Raw genomic sequence first — 24,768 nt, 5'->3', positions numbered from 1 at the left:
AGTTGGTAAGACTGTTGTAATTTGTGTTCATGTGTTTGTGAATATACTGAGCATTATATGTTATATGTGGATTAACTTTTTGGGCTTGTCTGTGTTTCGTATATTGTAGGAAAGTTCACTCGGCGTGGCAGCACAGAGATGGCGACAGACACTGACAGTCTGTCTGTAAAACACACCCATTCGCAGCACAATCTGCCAGAGCATACTAACAGCCATGTAGACAACACCATCAAAGAGGGCGGTAAGATACACACAGCTAGACAGGTCTCTCACAAGACATGATTATGACGACTGTAGGTGTCTTTAACAACAGTTGGTTTAAGATGTGACTTTGGCACACTTTGCTTCTCTTTACTGCTGCGTGCCGCTAACCTCTATTGTAAAGTTAACTAGCTACTTACCTGACAGTTGGCTAACAGATGCCTCACAAATCATATCGAATTAACTTTGCTGGTTACAATGGTGTAAAAAAAAAGAACTACTAGAACTACTTCTTTAGATTTATAAACAAAGTTGTTCTTATGTTATATTTGGTCTGCCATTTTTTTCTGGCTTGCGGGCAGTTGCTGCCAGGGTTGATGGGTAATGGGTAGCATCGAGGATATATCAAAATTGCTTTGAAAACAAATTGTCACAGAGAATTTTAAGATGTCTTAGCAGCAAAGCGTAATACTCAATTTTCAAAGGCAACCCACACAAGCATGAATAGGCCTTAAATTACCTTAGCTGTGTTACACGGTTGATCTAGCAGGCCACACTGAAAAAAAAGGGGGGCACTCAAAGAAAATAAACAGACACACAGCGCTCGTGGAATGCTACTGATAGATACACTGGATAGCCAGGATTATAATGAATCTAACATGAACTAATACTGCCTGGGACATAGACCCCTAAGACCCAGGAGTAACAGTCTACCGTGTGAATGAACTAAGTCAGGGGTTACAGTCAAGTCAAGTTTATTTATATAACGCATTTCATACACAGAGGTCATTCAATGTGCTTTACATAAACAAAAGCAAACAGTAATAACAAATAAAAGGATAAAAGGGCAATAGTGAAAGAATAGTTTAAAAGGTGAAGATCATAATAATAATATTTAAAAAAAAAAAAAACAGGGAACCCAATATGAACTAAGGGTACGTTCAGACTTAGTGTTTTTTTCTGACAAAAGAAGTTATGCTTTTTCAGTAAGTAACTAAAGTTATGTGTGCATACAAAATATCGCGGGAAAAAAATTGGGGTTGGCTATTGCTTTTGGTATGTTATGGTAAAGTTGCGAAGTTATGTCAAACAATTCCCTATGCTCAGACACTAAAACGAGTCTCTCGACCGGTGTTCTGTCACCTTCTCCATTTTTTACTTGTTGTCATGGGAAACCACAGGTCTCGGTAATCCGCTTGTGATTGGCCAGCTGTAAAAAAGAAAGCATGACGTTTTTCCGCTAGAAGTTGAATATTTCTCAACTTCTGAGCTGCAGAAAAAGACGGTTGCGGTCGCGTTTTAAAATAATCGACGACTTTTTTGAAAACACGGTCTACTCCATAGGGTTATAATGTAAAACCCACGCCAGCAGCTGCGAAAAAGACGCTTAGTCTGAACGTACCCTAATACTTCCGAGATCATAGATCCCTATGGCCCCTAGGGTACATCATTTGCCCCACTTTTTAAAATTTTTTTGAAAATCAATCTGTACCTAGAATAGATTTTTTTACACTAACTAAATTAAACTTCCATGAGAAATTGTATAAAATTCTATTGATATCTAAGGGGTCCACCGAACCTCTTCCAAGGACTTTTACGGGCTTTTCCCAAATCACGGAAGAACTGCGACACAGCGGTATAGTAGCAGATAATCAGGCAAGTCTTATTTAAATAAACTCCTGGTGTACTTACAAACTTTCTAATGCCTCGTTATTGGACTAAAGCTCATAGTTGTACTACTGCAGAAGTTTTGTACCATTCAGGGCATTATTAGTGGGGTAATTTACGAGATAAAAGTTGGTACCATTACGACTGCAGAAACTCATTAGTTTCTGACAGCGCTACTCGACCAGGGTTCGACCAAGAGAAAACAGGTTCTGGGAGGGTGTTTGGCTCGGGGTCATTGTGCAAAGGACCCTAGGATAAAATTACTCCGAACCATCGCTTTAAATTATATTCCATTAACTAACATTACCCTATTCTAGAACTATGAACACCTTACATTTCAAAGTGTAAGACAAACCGTAAACCTCCTACAAACATATTATATGACTGAGCAAATGGGTAATCCATGAATAGATAGAACATGCATAATTCTTAATAACTAAGCACCATATGATGTTGATGTTTTAACATCAAAGAACACACACTCTTTACATCATCAAACTTTTTTTCTGGGGACCCACTTTTTAAAAATGACAGACTATCGCGACCCAACTCGTGACTGTGGTAGTTAACAAACTAGATCAGTGGTTCTCAAACTTTTTCTTTCATTCCCCACTTTGAGGGGGCATTCTCGAGCCCCACCTGTCCCTCATCGCTCTAAGAAAGTGGTAGGTCAAGCTTAAAATTGTCAAATTTATTGAAATAATGACAAGTTCTAAATATATCCTCTTCAACAGAGTTAAAATCAGCTGGTGCTGCAGATATAATAATAAATAAATACATAACACACATTTCTGTTTTCCAGCAACATATTAGGAAGCCGGGGCAGCCATGGGGGCAGCCGTGGCCTACTGGTCAGCACTTCGGACCTGGAGGGTTGCCGGTTCGAACCCCGACCAGTAGGCACGGCTGAAGTGCCCTTGAGCAAGGCACCTAACCCCTCACTGCTCCCCGAGCGCCGCTGTTGATGCAGGCAGCTCACTGCGCCGGGATTAGTGTGTGCTTCACCTCACTGTGTGTACACTGTGTGCAGTGTGTGTTTCACTAATTCACGGATTGGGATAAATGCAGAGACCAAATTTCCTCATGGGATCAAAAGAGTATATATACTATACTTAAATACTTATACTATACATAGGCCATTATACAGCATTGTACAATATATTCAATGAAATGCCAACATGCTGCATTAAATGGATCCATAATCCAGTCATACTGAGCACTGCTGGTTGGGAAATATTTTTTAAATAAACTTTGCAGGGATGGGATGTAGGCCTACTGTTGAATACATGGGATCACAAGAGTGCTTCCCAATCAGATGTTTCAGCGATTTCGCTCAGAAATCTCAAAGGCATAATACTGTCGCGATCGAGGCGCCTGTCACATACTCAAGTTTTTTTGGTAAATGCAGTAATCTTATTTGCTAGGTGAGGTAGGTGCTTGTCTTTGCCTTGTAACTGGACATTTAACTCAAATGTATCGCTAAGATATATCAAATATATCGCTAAGATAGGCCAGCTTCGTCAAGAAATGTTCATTAATGAACGTGCTTGCAGATTCAAACATGCGCTCTTCCTCCAAGAAGAGGCGACTCGGAGCTCAAACACGCGCGACAGCACTCAGGAAAGCCACCTTGCCTCGCTGTGAAACAGTACAGCCTTTTGGTCAGCTACCATCTCTTCACAAAGTGTGGAGAATAGACGCGCTTTTAAGGGCCGGGTTTTGATGAAATTCACCACTCTCACAACAACGTTCAAAATCTCATGTAGGTCGGGACTAACTAAGCTGCCTTGACACGAGCGCTTCCCTGTGAATATCACAGTGCGTCCATTGCGCATCGGGTGCTACCTGGGCCCAGGCTACAGATAAAAAATAAATAAAAAAACTCCTGTTTTTCACGTCAGTTCGCGCCCCACCTGACATGTCTCCGCGACCCAGCACCCTAATGGCCTCGGAGTAACAGTCTACCGTGTTTATAATCGAATTCAGCACAGGGAACCCAATATGAACTAATACTGCCGGGGTCATAGATCCCTATGGGTAATGGGTACTACATACTCGCCGATCCCGACCGATAACGCGACAATGTCAAATTTGCGTCATTTCCTCTGTCGCACGAGAAATTTCAGCCTCGCGCAGGCAGGTCGTGCACCGGAGATTTTTTTTCAGATGTGCGCGACAAGCAGGGTGAGCTTGAAGCCAAGATCAGGGAGCATGCGTGCCTCTATACCAGGGGTGGGCAAACTTTTTGGCTTAAGGGCCACATTGGGTTTTGAAAATTGGCCGGCGGGCCGCACAACACCCCCCCACAGCAAAAGGTAACAAAGATATTTATTTTCAACCAAAGGATATCTAAGACCTGAAAAAAATCTCTTTCCACCTTAGGAAATTACACAAACTCATCTCTCAGCACCAGCCAGCCAGCTAGCTAAAATTTCCCTCGGGATGAATAAAGTATCTATCCATCTAGCTGCACACACCTTGGTAAATAGATGGTAATGATGGTAGGTGTGAATAGCAGCAACCGAAGTCTGAAGTATCATCACAGAGGGTAGTTTTTACTGCCATTGAGGCCAATGCCAATTCAGGAGAATATTGCAACTAGTGTCCCGACCACCACGCTCGAGTATAAATGGTTATGGCGCTCCCGTGACGTCACATTGTCGCACTACTGGTCGGGAGTGGCGAGTATGTAGGATGCTTAACAGTCTACTGTGTGGATTAACTAATTCAGGAGTGATGGGGAACCCAACATGAACTAATACTGCCAGGGTAACAGTCTACCATGTGGATGCACTTTCTATCTTGCTGCTATGATCTCTATGCTGAGCTTCAGGACTAGGGCACAGCACTACACCTTGCAAGTAGCAGACCACGACAAGCACCATGCAGTGCGGCAGTATGGCACTCAGCATAGATAAAACCAAACAAAACAAAAATAAACCAAATACAAACATGCATACCATACATCAAACAAAGACAGTCAGATGCTACTACAGATGGATAACACCGAACACTTCCATGAATTCAAATATTATATTTTTAACTTTATACGTTTAATCCACTGCGTTTCTGAGTTTTGTCTACGTTGTATGCCTGTTCACCCTCTGGCTTTGGCCACCATCCCTATCAGAGGCTAGCTGCAGCCACCTTATGATGAGGAGCTATTTCCTTTTCTGTTGAATCTTTGGTCAGGGCATTCCAGCAGACTGCATCTGAGGACAGAAGAGCACAACATGATCATGTGATGTTACTCAGCAACCACCAAAACTTAATTTAAATGTCACCACATTGCAGTTATCCAGCACTGACACTCACCCAGAACCACACAATGATCTGATTAATTTTTTATGCGCGTGTCGTGGGGGGGGGGGGGGGGGGGCCCCCCCCCACGACACGCGCATAAAAAATACATTTTTTATAGCCTATAATTTAGTATTTGTTTTAAAATATTAATTGCTTAAAAATACTGCTAATTTTATGCTGTTTAACAAATGTATAAATTGTGCACTGTCGCTTTAAGACAGTCGCTTTAATTCACGTTTATTTCTCAATGATCTTCTTTCTTCCTGCTCCGCTCTGGCTAGTGCTGTACCTACGGCTGGACCCTCTCACAGTTTTTAAATGGTCAGTAGTGGGAACTACTGTTGCCTTCATGATTTCCTTTTAAAACTTTCTTATAAGAAGGAGATATCAATTATCAACAATCACAAGCGAGCTGGAACCTGCGGCTCTCTCTCTCTCTCTCATGAGTGCAGACGTGTTCCCAATTAAATGGATTGCATAATGTTCACGTTAGATTTGCTGCAAAGGAGATAACTAAGAGTTAACTTAGTTTAACATGATGTTATCTCTATTTAACATGATGTTTTGACATTGACATTGTAAACGTTATCTAAGGAGAGTGAAAAGCAGTTTGCAGTAAAGCTAACCAACGTCGTCTCTATCGCAGGAAAAAAATAGCGAGCAGCCTGATAACTAAATGAAATGCTCGGCGGGCCGGATGAAAGTGCTTGGCGGGCCGGATCCGGCCCGCGGGCCGCAGTTTGCCCACTCCTCTATACATACATCAACCACATTCAGGCATTTCATATAGCCTAGCCCACATCTTAAATAAACATGTTTGAATAGTCGGTTTGAGAAGAGAGGGAAAGTAACCTGGCTAGGTTACCAGCGAGAGTTCGTTATTTTTAAAGTAGCCCTATGCAACAATTTTAGCAAAAATGACCATAATTATGCAGGTTGAGAGTCGTTCTGATGGTTCTTTCTGGGTTGTTTGGTGGGTGCTTCGTCTCCCCCTATCGCTTCTCTGCGGAAAAAACGAATATGCAACTTTCTGAACCCGGACCGGGTAAATCTGGATGTGACTCAGTGGAAGTATCCAATTGCGCCTTGAAAATGTAGTCGGATTGTAGTTTCTAAGAAGACTGCAAAACGGATGCCGACTTGGCTTTGTTGCTGTTGAAATTGTAAGTAGCCTACCCTTGGGTTCACTAATCACTAATGTGATTTGATAGTCTCTTGAACAATGTGTTTGCTCGACCGTTTTATTGTGAGCCCTGTACTGTATGTGTTTAGCTTGGTTTCTTGATGGCTAGCTCGCTAGCTAGTGGGGGTTTAGCGTAACAATCACTTGCTACCAAAGCTGCAGGGGGAGCTATGTCGTGAAAAATGCAAGCCCAAATCCGGCAAAAACCCAGAAACAGCGAAGGAATAACCAGACCTGCGTAGGGCTTCTTTAAATAGTTTGCTGGATAAGTTACTGAAGCTACCAGAGAGAGATGTAACACAGGGAATTAAGATGAAAGACCCAGGGACATGCCAATAATCCAGCAAAAGGTAACAAAGATATTTATTTTCAACCAAAGGATATCTAAGACCTGAAAAAAATCTCTTTCCACCTTAGGAAATTACACAAACTCATCTCTCAGCACCAGCCAGCCAGCTAGCTAAAATTTCCCTCGGGATGAATAAAGTATCTATCCATCTAGCTGCACACACCTTGGTAAATAGATGGTAATGATGGTAGGTGTGAATAGCAGCAACCGAAGTCTGAAGTATCATCACAGAGGGTAGTTTTTACTGCCATTGAGGCCAATGCCAATTCAGGAGAATATTGCAACTAGTGTCCCGACCACCACGCTCGAGTATAAATGGTTATGGCGCTCCCGTGACGTCACATTGTCGCACTACTGGTCGGGAGTGGCGAGTATGTAGGATGCTTAACAGTCTACTGTGTGGATTAACTAATTCAGGAGTGATGGGGAACCCAACATGAACTAATACTGCCAGGGTAACAGTCTACCATGTGGATGCACTTTCTATCTTGCTGCTATGATCTCTATGCTGAGCTTCAGGACTAGGGCACAGCACTACACCTTGCAAGTAGCAGACCACGACAAGCACCATGCAGTGCGGCAGTATGGCACTCAGCATAGATAAAACCAAACAAAACAAAAATAAACCAAATACAAACATGCATACCATACATCAAACAAAGACAGTCAGATGCTACTACAGATGGATAACACCGAACACTTCCATGAATTCAAATATTATATTTTTAACTTTATACGTTTAATCCACTGCGTTTCTGAGTTTTGTCTACGTTGTATGCCTGTTCACCCTCTGGCTTTGGCCACCATCCCTATCAGAGGCTAGCTGCAGCCACCTTATGATGAGGAGCTATTTCCTTTTCTGTTGAATCTTTGGTCAGGGCATTCCAGCAGACTGCATCTGAGGACAGAAGAGCACAACATGATCATGTGATGTTACTCAGCAACCACCAAAACTTAATTTAAATGTCACCACATTGCAGTTATCCAGCACTGACACTCACCCAGAACCACACTTTTCAAAATGAGCCCTTTAAATCCAGGCTTTCGGTTGGCCCCACTCCAATTAATGACTCTCGCCAGTGATGTGTTCATAGCTCTTTTTAAGACCCGCCCCATGGTATATTTAAGAGTCATGCCTCCGACCATTCCAAGGATGAAACAAAAGACATGTACCTCATCAGTTGTTTAACAATATAGCATGAATGAGAGTGGGGACTGACTTTTAGGAATGATCTGATTAATGCATCATTTAACTCACCAAATTCTTCTTCTCCTCCGAATTGTTCAATGTCTCCTCCAAACGTTGTAGCTCCTCAATGGTTGAAAGTGGGAGCCCGAAATGTATTGGGTCTGGTGTGACTTCTGGAATAGCTTTACTGCTGGAGATTTTTTGGAGCAAAACGTAATTAGTAGCAAAACGTAAATATGTCACAGTAATCCGAGAGATCACTTTGTAGAATTCCTACCTGTAGGTACAGCCTCCAGAGAAGACTGGTTTTGTGAGTCGTGTTCTTAAGAAAAGAAAAAGAAAGGAAAAAAGATGTTTTGATCTCATCACACATATACCAAAGTTATTTTTCCCCATGAGCTATAGAATAGCTTTCTTGCCATTCTTACTTGATATCCAGTTTGGCCCGCTGCTGTATGGGTTGGGGTGTCAGTAAGAGGTGTATAGCCCATTGACTATGGCCAGCTATCAGGCTGTTGGTAGTGGAGACTGGAGACCACGGTGGTGGACTAGCCGCTGTGATGTTTGCTGAAGGGGGAGAATCCCACAGACCTGCTGCCGAGATCAACAGTGGTCTCTGAAATATGGCCTGGGGACCAAAAACCTTCACCAGCTGGCTGACTCCCTTCACCTAGAGATGTCAACAAAGGTGCAATTGGCCGTTATGTTAGTTTCACCCAGATGCTTAATAAAAGATTAACGGAAACCACTGTAACAACTGTAACAAACCTACCTGTCGGTTTTCTAGTCAGACCCAAGAGCAGACCAATAGCAGTTGCAATTGACTTTATTCTTGTATAGAAGTCCAATACAGTGCAGCAGAGGCCAATACCAGAAAGAGCAGTCTATGGCAGGCAAATTATGCAGAGGGCAGGCAACAGTAATCCAACATTAGTCCAACAAAACAGGCAGGCAAATAGTCCAAAAGTTCCACAACAAGAGTCACAGAGATGGAGCACGACACACAGAAACAACTGTGATGAACTGAAAAGAGCAAGGTATAAATACACTGGGTGATTGGATCTAAATAAGAACACAATGAGAACCAATACAGTGCAGCAGAGGCCAATACCAGAAAGAGCAGTCTATGGCAGGCAAATTATCCAGAGGGCAGGCAACAGTAATCCAACATTAGTCCAACAAAACAGGCAGGCAAATAGTCCAAAAGTTCCACAACAAGAGTCACAGAGATGGAGCACGACACACAGAACCAACTGTGATGAACTGAAAAGAGCAAGGTATAAATACACTGGGTGATTGGATCTAAATAAGAACACAATGAGAAACAGGTGAGCACAGACAAAATGGAGGGAACTGCAATTACAGGAAGTGACACAAGGCAGGTGAGGGCGGGATCAAAACAACAATATTGCCACTAGGGCTGTCACTTTACGTTCGAAAATCGATTGGACAAAACAACACAAGTTTCGAAAACTAAAATAGGGAATCGATTTTAACCAAATATGAACACTATTAATTTTAAACGAATTAAACAAAATTCACAAACAAGAATATAAGAATATAAAATAATTCCGAAGTGCAGTAAGCATTGCGAAAGCTAAAAAGAAAATTCCCACCAATTTTACGCACCGGAAACAGCTGTTTCAATCAGCTGCTGTGCTGCTCGGGTTTTGCCAAAAATGGAGGACAACGCGATCAACCTGTGCGACATGAGAGAGAGGAGTGATAGGCCCTAATAACTTGAGGAGTTCGGTGTGGAAGTACTTCGGATTTTTGGTATATCAAACTATGGAGAAGAACAAAGCGGTAGGCTATGCAAACTGTGCAATGAAGTTCTACGTAGGCGAAATTTGTTTGACATTTCTAATCGTAAACACAGCTACGTTGAAGCCTGCAGTAATGTTTGTCACTGATGTAATGGCAGGATACTCGGCTGTTTTTCGAGAATATAGCACTCCTGTTTGTCATTGTGCACGAAACTTCACGCCAATAAATCATCAGAAATATTTCTGGCTTGCGTCTACAAGCACCCTCTTTACGTTCGTCCTAATGCCTGTTATTTTTTTGTGGATTGGCCTATATTTGGCGTTGAAAATGGAAACGTCTTTAGACATGAAAAATCGATTTTACAATCGATTCCATGAACACTTATGTCTCAATAATCGAACAGGATTTTTTCACAAAAGTGACAGCCCTAATTGCCACATTGCGAAATAAACAAAGAAAATGACAGTCAATACCAGACATGACCTGCAGGGGCATAGCACTAAAAATAGATGGCGTACCGTGTAGGCTGCAGAACCATCGATGAGGCGGGGAGGGGGAGGTGGCTTGGGCGCAGGGCAAAGAGGGCTGCAGATGAAAGGCTTGATCCTTGACACATGAAATGTAGGGTGTATACGACGGAGGGTAGGGGGTAGTTTCAGACGGTAGGACAACCACACTCGCTGGCCCTGGCGGTAGTGGGGACCTGCAATGCGATGCCTATCGGCCTGTTGTTTTGTCCTTGCTGTGGAACGGAGCAGGACCCTCTGGGCACGCTTCCATGTCCGACGGCACCTCTGAATGAACGCCTCTGGCGATGGAACGTTGACTTCCACAGTGGGACAAACTTTAGAACACATACAGTTTATTCTTAGATTACAGGGTCTTTCAAGGAAAACGCGTTTCTCTCTACTTGCCATATTCAAAACCAGAATGCATGCATTCCATAGCTGTAGTGGCCAAATTCATAGCTACAGATTCTGTAACCATAGTTACTTTTTTGTTATTATATGATTATTATGTATAATGATTGTTTGTTTGTTTGTTTGTTTGTTTGTTTGTTTTTCTTTCTGTCAGTGCAATCTCAGATCTCCACAATCACCATGGCAACATTCAACACTACAGTGGCATCATTTAATGTGGGCTATGCTGACTTTTTCACTGAGCACATGAAGAAACTTTGCAGCCCTGTGCCCATCCCTGAGATTCCCAATGAACCCCTGGCATGTGCAAATCTGCCCCGTTCTCTAACTGACTCATGCATCAATTACTCTTCGTTAGAGGAGGGGGACAACATTGACGGAACCAATAACTTCATCCTGAAGAATGGCATGCTTGATCTCACAGTAAGACTAACATTAAAGTGTTCATACTCACAATTGTGCTCATAATGGTGATAAATACAGATATACTAATATTAGTATTACATTACATGTTAGTAGATATACTAATATGATGTAAGTTTGTTTGACATTTGTTGATTGCAGCTTTGACTGTGGAACTTATTGTACATTTACACTGTACATTGGGCTTACTGTAATTTTGTCACACTGGTGAAAACGTTGGCACTATTGTTAATTCATTGCTTTGTCTATTCTAAATGAATTATTTGGAGAATGAATGCAAAGTACAAACTATGGGATAAGCAAAAACACAATATTTGCATTGGAAAAAGCTGACATGAAGAATCACAAAGAAGATTTACATTCTAACACAAAGCACATCAGAATTAACAAAAGATATAATATATAAATATACATCCTATATTGTCACCTACTGTATGACAAGTTGTGGGAATAGCCTATTTCAACACAAACCTCACCTTTCCTCATTTCGATACAATTTACAGATTATATGCTGTATTTAGGCAATAAGCCCCAACAGGCCCTAGGTTACTGTGTGTGTGTGTGTGTGTGTGTGTGTGTGTGTGTGTGTGTGTGTGTGGGGGGCTGACATTGTTGCAAAAGTTTTGAAAGACTGTTCAGTCTATTTACCCTAAAGACAATTAGTGTGTGAGTTCCAACAGCTAAGGCATGACGTGTTAGTGGACTTGAGTGGCTTATTGATTTTATAAAATGATTGCTACATATATCTCATAAAAATAAAGGCACAGCAATGAGAAATTGAACAATTTATTCATAGATAATCATTCTTCCGTCAATAAATATATTTCCTCTATCAGAATGGTTGCCAAGCAACGTCGAGATGCAGCAACTGTAATTTTTGTATCAAGTTGTGGTAGTGCAGTAATATAGAACGAAATGCGGTCAAGGTGAAAGTTTGTGCTCATTAAACAATGACATCGAACAGGATTCAGCCAATCACAATCAAGGACCAGGGCCCAGTTTCCCAATAACACGATACACGCACTTATGAGGGTTTTCTACGATTCATCTTATGATTGTTTGTTTGTTTGTTTGTTTGTTTGTTTGTTTGTTTGTTTTATTGGTTTAATTAATTGGTTTTATTTGTTTCTGTTTTGTTGCATTTAGTGTTAATTTCACATTGTTACTGATCTCATTCTGTAAAGTAATCGTATATATACATTATATTCTGTAAAGATCCAATATAGATATAAAATATTATAATACTGGCAATCATCTGAAGTGTTTATCTAAATTGGGAAATAACCACTGAAGTGGGTTTAAAATCACATGATTAAACTGATGGGTTAATCCATTCTACAATAGATTTAATAGGCATAGTCAGTAACAAAACAAAAATGACATGTTGAATAAGCACAAAAAATGGACATACAATATTATATCTTCATATGTAAACAAAGTTGTTAAAAAAGAAAGCCTAATACTAAACTGTTAAGTTTGCAAAGTGCAAACTCCCCGTAACTAATGAAGTGCCATTCCCAAAGGGAACATGTGAGTGAAGAGGACTGGAATGTGAACCAGGTCTCACTGTTGACCCCTAGAATAAGCCTTGTTTAACAAAAAGCTCTTATACACAAAATGTTTTAATATTTTATTATTGTTCTACGTTTATAAGTCACTTAGCTCTTTTCAAGGTTTGACTCTGATCTGTCTTTTTTCATTTACTTTTTGATTGTATTTCAGGCAGTGCTCCGTGCTTTGTATGCAGTGCTCAATCATGACATCAGCTCACGGGTGTGTGACGCTGCGCTCAGTATCATTGAGTGTTTGTTACAGCTTGGTGTCCCGGGAAAGAACAAGTGGCAAACTTGCTCTGTCAACAAGGAAAATTCAGAAGCACGATCCAGAGACGGAAGCAATCTTAGGACACCAATGGGAGAGTTTGGAGTGGGACCTGATGGAGGAGGTGGGGATGGAGATGGGGGTGGAGGAGATGGACGAGATAGCAAAGATAACATAAAAAATAACAAACCAAAGGTATGTGCCATGTATTGTATATGTGCTTCTAAATGTGTTCTTAGTTTTATTTGACACTATTATTATTATTAACTAATAATGTAGTGTTTGTACTGTAAGTCACTTTGGACAAAGTGTATGCCAAATACTATGAATATAAAAATTATGGAGAAGCAGAACAGTGATAGTATGGGTATCATACCTGCTAGGGTTACCATCCCTGCTAGGTATATCATAATGAAATGACATGTCACCACCTCATTCGTCCAAAGCCGAGAGTAGAATTTGGCAGGGTTACAGCTGTAGCTGCTCAAGCAATTCCTGAGGCAAATTTAATCAAATAAAAGAAAAAAATATAAGAATAAAACTAGAAATGCAATGCCAGAGGAATTACAATAATGGATGGAAAGCTGCTGGCTTAATGTTGGTGGGGAGATTACTAAAAAAACATTGAGTCACTTAAGCCTAGTCCACACGTACCAAACTGATCTTTTCCCCCCGGTCTTCCCTGGAATCGTTTCAAGAATATTTGTGTCCAAATGGATCCATCTCAACACGACTCAGCACGTTACTTCATATTCCAGGCCTATAGGTGGAACTGTTTCTGTCTCAGAAATTCACCAAAGCTTGCGCGCTGTATACAAACAGACAGAATAGGCTACGACAGAGCCCGTAGACATTCTCTGGCTACGACGAAAATGGCTAGTGCAAGGACACCAGATGTTTGTGTGGACTGATAGTGAACTGTCAACTGTAGTCAACTGTAAAGCTAATTAACTTCATTTTTACGGTTTGTGAAGGGTGCAGTCCCGTCCTTTATTTGGCTAACGCAGGTGCAAATAATCTCCTTTACTTTCTTTGGTTGTATAGTCCGTGATTCCCATTAGTTTTGGCTATCACCGCAAGTGCATAGGCTAAACGCTAGGCCTACCCAAGTATTAGGCTATCGCCACATTTATAATATTGCTATAATACCTTCGTTAGTAACAGTCTATACTTTTGTCGCATCGAGGCTTAACATGATTTCTAAGCGACTTGTAGGCTTATATCTGACTTCACTAGACTATGAATGCATTTATTTATGTTGTAAGACATGTAAAATAAACGAATGACACCGGCACTACGTACAAATTATTTTAAACTTAAACCGCACTTCCCTAATAACTTCTGACTAGTTATCTCGCGTCAGTCACTGACAGTAGCTAGAATGCATCAAGAAAACACATAAGAAAAACACTGTTCAGTCCACCAAGTCATGATTAGTTATTGGCGCTGCACAGCACCAGTTGTGATATTTATCCTACTGGGTGTAATTGCAGGAAATGTCATGTATGAAAACTAGTATTGTTAGGCAATACGTGTCAAGTCCAGGGCAGCTGAGGTGTGGCGATGACATCATCAATATGCAAGTATGCGTTTTTGCCGTCTAAACGAACTTGCAAGGGCTATGGTTTTGAATTTTTCCACCCTGAGACCAGGTTTCAAGAAAGTGCGGTTTCGGGTGCGTTTACAGGATTCGTTTGGACGATCGGCCTGCAAAACATGTGCGTTTAAACCAGGGGTGTCAAACATACGGCCCGCGGGCCGGATGCGGCCCGCTAGATGGTTTAATCCGGCCCAGACTTGTAGAGAATAAATTTCTGACGATATCTCTAGCCCAGCGGTTCCCAAACTTTTTCCCCCGCGTACCACCGCCTACATTCCGACTCGGCTCGCGTACCCCCACCATCCGACACATAAAAACATAAAAACGTAACGAATTCTATAACCCCCCCCCCCTATCTACCTTTAACTACCTTTAGTTTGTTAAATGTAAAGCCTAGCTTAATGTTACCTTTCTTGCCCATCTGAAATAACTCCTAGCTTTGCTCCTTCCCTCCTTTCTGTTTTTGTTGTTTTCAAAAACCTGTTATATCCGCAAAACTTTCCCCCCACGGACCATCCAACGCATTCAAAAGTAACGCATTCTATTAGCTATTCCAGGCGTCATGTTTAATAAGCTGCCCTTTTTTTGATGAACACATACAGAGTTTATAAATTATATCCTTTAATTTCATGTTTCCATATCATTATGACCTGATTCGAAATTGTGTATTTATTCATGAATTAATCACAAAAGATTTTAAATGTTAATTTTACACCTGTCCGCCATAGACCTTTTCATCTCGCGTACCCCCTAGAAGCAGCTCGCGTACCACCGGGGGTACGCGTACCACAGTTTGGGAATCCCTGCTCTAGCCCATTCCTGTGACGAGTTATGAATTTTCAAAGAAATAACCGAAATGCTCAATTCAGCCGCTAGGCGCAGCCAAAAAACAAAAAAAAGTTCGAAGTTGACTGGTCCTGTGCTGTCAGTTTGGCTACATTGTCGGGAGAAAAGCAGGCGTTGCGACAAAATTCAGAGACAAAGTGCAGCCTGCAAACGGAGGACAAGATGTTTGGGCATTTTTGATTGTATTTTGCACCAGGAAGTGTTGTGTTGTAAAACACTAAACTTGGATCATGTTAAAGTGTGGTTGTGCAAACTGTAAATTTAATCAGGTCGCGAGGTCTGACTCACCGTCAGTTTGACTGTTTTCTTAGTGATAATGGCATTCTGTCTGGCTTACCATACCACGCTGTAGTACGGTGGTTAAGCCGAGGTGCCGTACTCAAGCGTTTCTTTGAACTACGAGAGGAAATTGGACAGTTCTTGGAGAAAAAAGGCAGACCAGTAGCAATTTAAATGCCCGGAATGAGTGCAGGATCTGGCCTTTATGGTGGATAGCCTATTACACAGCACCGCCACATAGCCTACAAAATTATTTGATCTGATGTAACCTAATCGTATCAGTTGATCGTATTGCCCATGCACTGCTAACTTATGTTTTGTTAAATTCATTTTATTTTTCATACATTTGCACATTTACATTTTTAAAGCAGGATGTTAACTTTCTTCATAGCTCCCACTTGAGTTTAGTGTGGTGAGTTGGTTCAGGTGGTCAGATGTAAAAATGTAGGCCTATCCACTCAACTATAAAAATAAACCAGTTGTTTATGAGAGTGAAATGCATTTTATTTCAATTTCATTGGCCTCTCTGAATAAATGTGTAATAATCTAATATATCCCTTGTCATTATGTAGGCTACAAATGTAGGCTGAAGGGTAAAGCATAGCCTACTGAAAAAAACTAAGCTGGAGATTTGGAGTTGTCAAAGGATGTTTTGCAATTATTTCACTGGTCCGGCCCACTTGAGATCAGATGGGCTGTATGTGGCCCCTGAACCAAAATGAGTTTGACACCCCTGGTTTAAACCAAACAGCGTCTCTGTGTGGATGGCCCCTTAATCTTTGAGTTCATACAAACCCTCGTACCAAAAAACCTTGTGTTTCAGGCGTTCTTGAGATATCACACTCAAGGTGGGTTTGACCTTGACATTTGACTTCATCATTGAGTCCATACAAATGTTCACACCAAATTTGAAGCATGTACGTCAAGCCGTTCTGAAGTTGTGACACAAGCACAAAAGCTGGCCTTTGGAAAATGTAGTTTAAAGAAAGCCTAATTGTATGCAATGCAATAGGCTACCTGCAAAATATGGCTTTCAGTTGGTGTTGATGACTGCTCATTCTGCACCCAGATAACTAGTAATTAGTCATTGAATCCATGTTAAATCCACATTACTTTTTCAACGTTAAATCATTGAATCAACGTCGCACTGAAACATTGATTCTACGTCACTTTTGCACCCTCCATTAAAGGTTGTATCAGCGATTTCAGGCCCAAAAAAGGCCCAAACACAGGAGCGTGGATTTGTGTGGGGACCGAAGGACGTGTCCACACCAATGTCAAATTACGACTGAAATGTCCCCACCAATATTCAGGTTGAAATGGGGGAAAAAGCGCTCACATGCGCTACACAAAGAGTTAAATCATTTCTCACTTCAGTGCTGCGGATCATCTCGTACAGATCTTGTAATGTTCAGTAGCCTATAAGGGTAAATCGCGCTGATTTGAAGTTATCTATAATAACTACCAGTGAGCCGCAGTCTCCTGCGCAGCATGGCACAGCGCTTCAGCTTCACTTCACTACAAGGCGTATGAAGTGCGTCCAAATTCACCCATTCTTCTCTGTTGAACTCCTCGAGAAGTAGGCTACTCATCACACATGTGTCACACGAAAGAGCCTTTTCTCAGCTTTTAAACGGTGCTAGCTAGCCACTATTTGCTGTGATAAACAGTTTGCGAGACTTCTAGATTTAATAATTATTCTCTGCGCCCATCTCCACATCCATTCGTCTTGGTGGAATATCGTAGGCCTACACACTCTTCACGCAACACATGACAAACCATATATCAGAATAAACAGCAGACCTTACCAAACACAACGGTGTAATGCATTCTCGTGTATAGTTAGCTGTTGTAATCCGGTTTTGAAATAAATTGTAGCAAAATTCAACATGGTCTTTCGGCTTTAAGCATTTCTTAAAACTGAGCTGTGCTTACATCTCCTAGATATCTGTAAATATTAGAATCAGAGAATATACAGGCAGCTCATGGTTAAGAGTTTGTCAATGTAGCCTTAAAGCAATTATCCGGAGTAAAATGCACTTTAGATAGATTTACGGATGATTGGGGGTGCATACGTTGAGTTGACATCAAAATCATGTCATTCGGATGTGTTTTGAGAAAGTTCGATTGTACCGTTTTCAGTCACAACTCGTAGCCTGGAAGTGAGCGGGGCATTTCAATTGCGCCGCTACAAAACGCTATTTTTATACCTCTTCTACAGTTCCAAACAACATAACACTTACGTGGTAGTGAGTAGAGGGTCCCTAAAGCCAAACTGAAGTATCCCGAGGTCTTTATGTGGTCGAATAGAGAGTCCAGAATGAATTTCATCAAGCCAGTACCTTTCCGGAAATGTTGCCATCTTTGCTGCCTCTTCAGGGGAAAGTCCGTAGGAGTCTTATTGCTGAGTGTGTTGTAACACGCTCTGGAAATTCACAATTTCGTCGCCGTTTAAAAAAAAAAAAAAAAAAAACATAGTCCAGTCCATACAACTTCATTTCAATTTCGAAAGAAATACTGGACTATGTTTTAAAAAAAAAAAAAAAAAAAACGGCGACAAAATTGTGAATTTCCAGAATGTGTTACAACACACTCAGCAATAAGACTCCTACAGCAAAGATGGCAACATTTCCAAAAAGGTACTGGCTTGATGAAATTCATTCTGGACTCTCTATTCGACCACATAAAGACCTCGGGATACTTCGGTTTGGCTTAAGGGACCATGTACTCACTACCACGTAAGTGTTATGTTGTTTGGAACTGTAGAAGAGGTATAAAAATAGCGTTTTGTAGCGGCGCAATTGAAATGCCCCGCTCACTTCCAGGCTACGAGTTGTGACTGAAAACGGTACAATCGAAATTTCTCAAAACACATCCGAATGACGTGATTTTGATGTCAACTCAACGTATGTACCCCCAATCATCCGTAAATCTATCTAAAGTGCATTTTACTCCGGATAATTCCTTTAATGATTTCTTTTCACAAAATGCTAAGCGTGCATGTATTTAAGGTTCTTAAAACTGAGCTGTGCTTAAATGGGTCAATGATTTCATAACAGACCAAATAGAAAATAAATGTTAAATGTTAAATATAGCCTACATATCTATACATATTAAAATCAGATTATGTAGGCTATGTACACAGTATAGTTAGATCAAGTTGGACAGTAGCACATTTTAATAATTTTATATATCTATAGTGGCTGGTGAAAGAGTTGAGTTTGGTGGTGGTGGTGGTGGGGGGGGGGGTTAGTGTGTCCCCACCAAAGCTCAGACCAAACCTACGCCCTTGCCCAAATATAAATGATCACATTCATCTTTCCTAACGATCCGCTAGCTGCCTTCCCCATAAGCAGTCCGTCAAAAAACGTGTCTCTGTAGGCAGCCTAGGCTCCGAGATCTGTACACAAAAACAATTGCTACCAACAAGGATTGGCAACCACTCAAAGGCAAAATAAAGTGTTTCAACCAATCACCGACGAAATGCGCGTTTAGGAGAGTTTCAATTGCACGGGAGGGAGGGGTAGGGAGTAGTGAGCTAGCTCTCTGTTTTGTTTGAACATCAACAGAAGTGACGTATCCTCGCTATCGCTGATACAACCTTTAATATTGAAGCAACGTTGACATTTTAACTATTCTATTCTATTTTAAAATGAATATTAAAACAATGTTGAAATTACAACCAAACTAAAGATCAACTTGATTTCAATGGTATTTCAATTGATATTAAACCTCAGTAAACCACTATATGGGATAGGCATTTTTAGGCTTTTGCCCCTCGAAGTTGCACTGTGCCTACTTCAGAGGCCACTGTTCCCGACTAGTTTGGCCTAACATCAAATGCTTGGTCTCTTTAGAAAGCTAAGACCTTGTAGTTTCTTAGGAAACAATCAGAATAGCTGTGGGAAGTACTGGCACAGAGGTGCAGAGGCTAGAATACTGTTTTATATTTCTGCCGTATCTCTGAACTGACCACATTTCAGCCCTCTAGGTCACTTGAAATGACTTAGAAACACAACTGAGCCCTAGCACCAGGTCTTGTGTTGAAGCTGTGTGCAAAAGTAGATCAATATAAAATAAAAAATGAGTGCTTTGGACCATTATTTGCCAAGGTATGCTCATGCGTTTTGTAAAATGCCCTATGGAATCTCCCCATAGGACTCTTGGGAAATTTTAATGTCTGATCATATCGAGGGTCTGATTTTAACCATAGACAGTAAAAGAGACATCAAGACATCAGGTATGCAGGTTGCGCCCATATTGAATCACTGACGAATGTGGTCAGGTCATATGTTTTTTCATCACTTATGTGGATGATTGTGATGAAGTTTTTTTGGTTACACTTTACTTGACAGTATCGACAAGGGTTACTACTAGGGTTAGGTTTAGGGTTAGAGTTAGGATTAGGATTAGGGTTAGGGTTCATGTGTCATGACAGTGTCATATGTTCATGACCGTGTCATGTCTCTCTTATGTCGAAACTGTCAAGTAAAGTGTTACCCTTTTTTCTTTATTCCACTCACAAAAACACTACGTAAGATAATACATTTTGGTTTTGTTGGCCAAACTAACAAACCTGTCACACTATTTGTAGGTGGTTGACGCTAATGTTGCTTTGACGCCATCCACAGTAAAGTAAGATTTGCTAGCCACTAGCTTGTGGTAAGTTTATTTAACCGATCCTCATACATTTCTGTTCGTGCTGGGTCCTTAACATGGTCCTTAATATGACAAATCAGGCAAATTATCAAGCAACAAACAACATTCTGACCAGTTAAAGTTGCAAAGTAGCCTGGCTAACGTCAGACCTCATCTCATTGAGATGGGGTCTGGGAACTACATGTTAATTTTCTCGTATTTGAAACGTGGTTTACGAATGCCCAGAGACGGTTATTAGGCGCTACGAATGTCTATCAAATGCGTCTGTACGTAGCTCCTAACCGCTTCGGTGTGTCATAATCGTCTTGCTGCCCCCCTCCCCTCCGTTCTGTGATTGGTTCCTTCGTTGAGGAGAAAGCGAAGTCCATGGAATCCAGGCTGCCTAGCAGCGTGAATAAAATCGCGCACAAGGCAGCATGGGAAAACCCAGGCTAGTCGCAAAGTGTAATGGCCAAATGTGTTTTATGACATACCTAGCAGGGATGATTTTATATGATATGATGGCAGATATGATACCCACAAAAGGATGTTAAAAGTTTGATTCTAACTGTGTGACTCTTTTCTCCGTCTTATAACCTCACATACGCACACCTAAAAACACACAAACTTGAACACACACACACACACACACACACACACATACAGGAGGAAGAGACCTCATCTTTAAGCCCGCATAGGTTGGCACTTACTATGCTGATCAAGATAGTGAAATCACTTGGCTGTGCCTATGGCTGTGGAGAGGGTCATCGAGGCCTGTCTGGAGACCGGCTGCGGATGCAGGTTAAACGTCACATTCATACTCACTAATCAATTACACAAAAGTGTAATTAAATGTTCTGAACTTACATTTATTCTCTCTATCATACATAATCTTTCTTCCTTCCAACAAGCCTGATGTATAACTGTATATACAGTTATATACAGTTGTACAATTATTCATCACAAACTAGATGTACAGCATAGCAGTACATGAGAAGACTGCCGCAAAAGGGTCTGCAAAATACCATAAATCATAACCATAACTATAACCATCAATATGCAAAGAAAAAAAAGCATGCCACCAAAGTTTGTGCCATCCCCTACTCAGCAATTGATTGTACACTCCAAGCCTTACATCCTCTCCCATTTTACTAATGCACATTACAACAATATAGCTAAAACAGCTCAAAGAGCTTTAAATGCAAAATTGCTGTAATTGCTGTAAAACATGACTTGCCTTTCAGTGTGGCCCAGGGGAGATGCCTTGGTCCCCTGTTCTTTTCTCTATATATATACTTCTGTTAGGAAACATCATAAGTCAGCATAATGTAAACTTCCACAGCTATGCAGATGATACCCAATTGTATATTTCTGTGGAGCCAACTAACCCAGATGGCTTTTGCTCCGTAATAACATGCTTAACCTCCAATGGATGAGCCAAAAAAAGCTAAATGATGACAAAACAGGTACTTTTGGTTGGACCAAAGCCAAACTTAGTAATCTTGGGAACCCGGCACACCAGGTCAAACCAAAAGTAACAAGCCTAGATGTCATCTTAGATGCGGAGTTAAGCTTCAAGCCCCATATCAGGAAAGTTACTCAGACAGCTTATTTCCACATGAGAAACAGCGGCCCTTTTTAACTAGACTTTTAACTAAGACTGAGAAGAGAGAACACATCACCCCTGTGTTAGCTGAACTGCACTGGCTCCCTGTTTCCTATAGAATTGACAAAAAATGACTTGATTCACGTTCCCAACTTTGTATTTTAAAATGAAAATCAAATAATCCTTTGTTTTTTGTTTATCAATTTGAATTTTTGAAACGGAAATTGAATGGTCAGAAGATCCATTGACCCCAGATGTTGCAAAGTAAAATCCTCATGGTTAAAAAAAATTGGAATTGAGCCCTCAAAGTTGTGATAACGGTGACCATATGTGAACCGATCTGGCAAAATGAGTCAAAGATCGCACATTCTAATTTTGAGATACAGGCGGATTACTTGAAAAACCATTGAAAATATAGATTTTTAGTTGTTGGTGTTATATGAAAGAAGAGGCATTCCAAATGAATTAGATTAAATTCCAACTGACTTTTTTTTTTTGGGGGGGGGGGGGGATAATTTTCCTAGTACCACAGTTATCTGGAAATTCAATCAGGATGATGGTCAATCAGGAAACAGGCTTTATTCTTTCAATGATGCGCAATTAAGGAGAGACTCGAGCTTCACCTAAAAGATTCACCTGTATCTCTAACTATACAAGAGAAATCCTAAACTTAAGTAAATTACAAACAAAGGGGGGCATTACCCCCACTTCTGACTCAGAGGGCTGATACACCTAGACAGTCGTTAATTAAGAGGACCCCGACTTGCATTTGGGCAAATGCTAGCAGCCTTATGTGACAATGGGAGGTGTGAAAGCCCCCCATCCCTGCTCACCTATACAGACAAAGAATCACACCTGGGAATAAACAAAGGTGTCTGGAAAGTCTCCTGTTGAATTCTAATCATTCAATTATAACCCTAAGGATGCACTGCACAAGAGATACACATGGGTACAAAAGCACAAATAAGCATAAGAAAAGTACATGCACAGGTATAATGCTGATTCACAATTCTTTCAGGGGGTGGGTGGTGGGATTGTTTAGGGGTTGTTCACACCTTTTAATGAAACACCCACAGCTGTAAATTTAACTTATCACAGTCAAATATAACCCCCATGGGTGATATCAGCATTTTCTCTATGCCAAATTATTGGCATAATGTGTGATATGTTTTTGAAGACACACAAAAGTGTGATGATAACTGTGGCGTGTGAATGTGTCTGTTATCCTGTTTGTTAGGCCCAAAGTTGCCTTACTACCTTATACAAGATGGATAAGGTTCAGTTCCGTCAGACAATGAGGGAGTATGTCAACAAAGACTCACTCAACAATGTTGTGGACTTTCTTCATGCACTTCTGGGATTCTGCATGGAACCCATCACTGACAGTAAGTAACTGCTACACTAGCCACATGGGTAAAAAAGTGAAAAATATGACACACACATGCAGTGGCAATTGTAGATCAAAATTGGTATTGTCATTGAAGGCTAAGCTTGATAGCTAGCAATTTAGCTAAATATAATGTATCATAGCAACAACATGTACACAATCAATTTGTTGTTAGCATGTTGTTAACACTCACTACTTTGAAAGACTCGCTTTTTGAAAAAATCGTGTCAGTGTGAAGCTGCCTAAGAAGACACTTTCCAAAAAATAACATTCAAAACTGATGGTATTACATAGCCCCCAATGCCAATAACCATTTGACATTGACAGTGACCATTGTTAACTCGGTGCTTCCTCTTCCTTGTCTTCTCATCATTTATCTTGCATTTGATTTTGGCTAGAGATTCAATAGTCAAAATAGAAAACTACAAAGTAAGGGATTTGTAGTTTATTGCATTATTATGGCCACCGCACTAGCGAATATAGGATTAGAGAGTTTCTTTTCTTCCAGAATGTTTTTTTTTCTTTCACTGAGAGACCGGGCTGCACGATGACATAGAACTATCGGTTTTGATCCGTCGCCCACCCGCCGCACCGGACCCCCCAACAGGAGGGCAGACCGGACAGCGGACACAGATTTCTATGAAAATCTTGAGAACTGTAGGGCCAAGGATGACCCTTTCTTTTTCATTGTTGGTCTCAAGGGGCCATGTCAACCCATCCCATATCCACTCATTTGAGGTATAGTGCCACCTAGTTAAAAATGAAAAAAAAAAAAAAACGAGGTGTTATAATCATAGATATCTTTGGCTGACATTCAAAATTGCACGAATTTGAAGTGCAGGATCATTATGACAACCTCTGAATGCATGCCAAGTTTAGTGGAATTCCATTCATGGGGGGCCCATAAAATAAATTAATATATGTTAGTGAATGTACACTACGCATGTACGGATCATTATACTCAAGATACTATACTTCGTTTACATGTGTGCATGAGAGAGTATAGTAGTGTGTGTAAGAGAAAACCGTTGTTACACGCACACACACACACACAAAGATAAACACTGTAAGAAGACTATTGTAGATTTTACAGTAACTTGCAGGATGCCAGTAAGCAGGATGCCAGTAATTTACTGTAATAGTACTTATAGTACCATTACTGTATTCATTTACAGTAGTTATCCTATTACTGTTTTCTCATTTGCGATACTTATTTACTACTGTTTTATAATTTACAGTACCCTATTACCATATACAGTATGAATTTAAACAATTGTATCTTCATTTACAATACTTATTACTACTATTTTATCATTTACAGTACTGCTACTACATTTACCTCTACAATGGTACCTCAAAACAACCTTTATTTTACACCAAACTTACCCTAGAGAAACAGCCTTGACCGTACTGTCAATAAAAATGGTAAAGAGTTAGTGCATCTCTGTCGAGCCTTAGGGCTGTATATGCTTAATGGCAGGATCAGAGGGGACTCTTTAGGGAGGTTCACGTATTATTCAGCTCTTGGAGCTAGTGTAGTTGACTATGCAATCACTGACATGGACCCCAACTCCTTCAGAGCATTCAC

General features: G+C 40.7%; 1 protein-coding gene across 6 annotated transcripts in view; it reads left to right on the top strand.

Moving 5' to 3' along the window:
- Positions 1-24,768, top strand: part of unc80 (unc-80 homolog (C. elegans)) — a 333,697-nt gene that overhangs the window by 43,797 nt on the left and 265,132 nt on the right. For all 6 annotated transcript variants that reach the window (XM_076297160.1, XM_076297158.1, XM_076297161.1 and 3 more), the window contains exons 11-15: positions 110-241; positions 10,735-11,003; positions 12,726-13,019; positions 20,854-20,988; positions 23,031-23,178. In XM_076297160.1, the coding sequence (XP_076153275.1) occupies positions 110-241; positions 10,735-11,003; positions 12,726-13,019; positions 20,854-20,988; positions 23,031-23,178 (978 nt within the window). The remainder of the gene's footprint in view (positions 1-109; positions 242-10,734; positions 11,004-12,725; positions 13,020-20,853; positions 20,989-23,030; positions 23,179-24,768) is intronic.

This window comes from Alosa pseudoharengus, unplaced genomic scaffold (genome assembly GCF_046254945.1).
Source record: "Alosa pseudoharengus isolate Yale_2024_CS ecotype anadromous, Long Island Sound unplaced genomic scaffold, YU_APseudo_1.1 YU_APseudo_1.1_scf_20, whole genome shotgun sequence".
Taxonomy (NCBI): Eukaryota; Metazoa; Chordata; class Actinopteri; order Clupeiformes; family Clupeidae; genus Alosa; species Alosa pseudoharengus.
The sequence above is the reverse complement of the archived record's forward strand: the minus strand, read 5'-3'. Positions and strand labels throughout refer to the sequence as shown.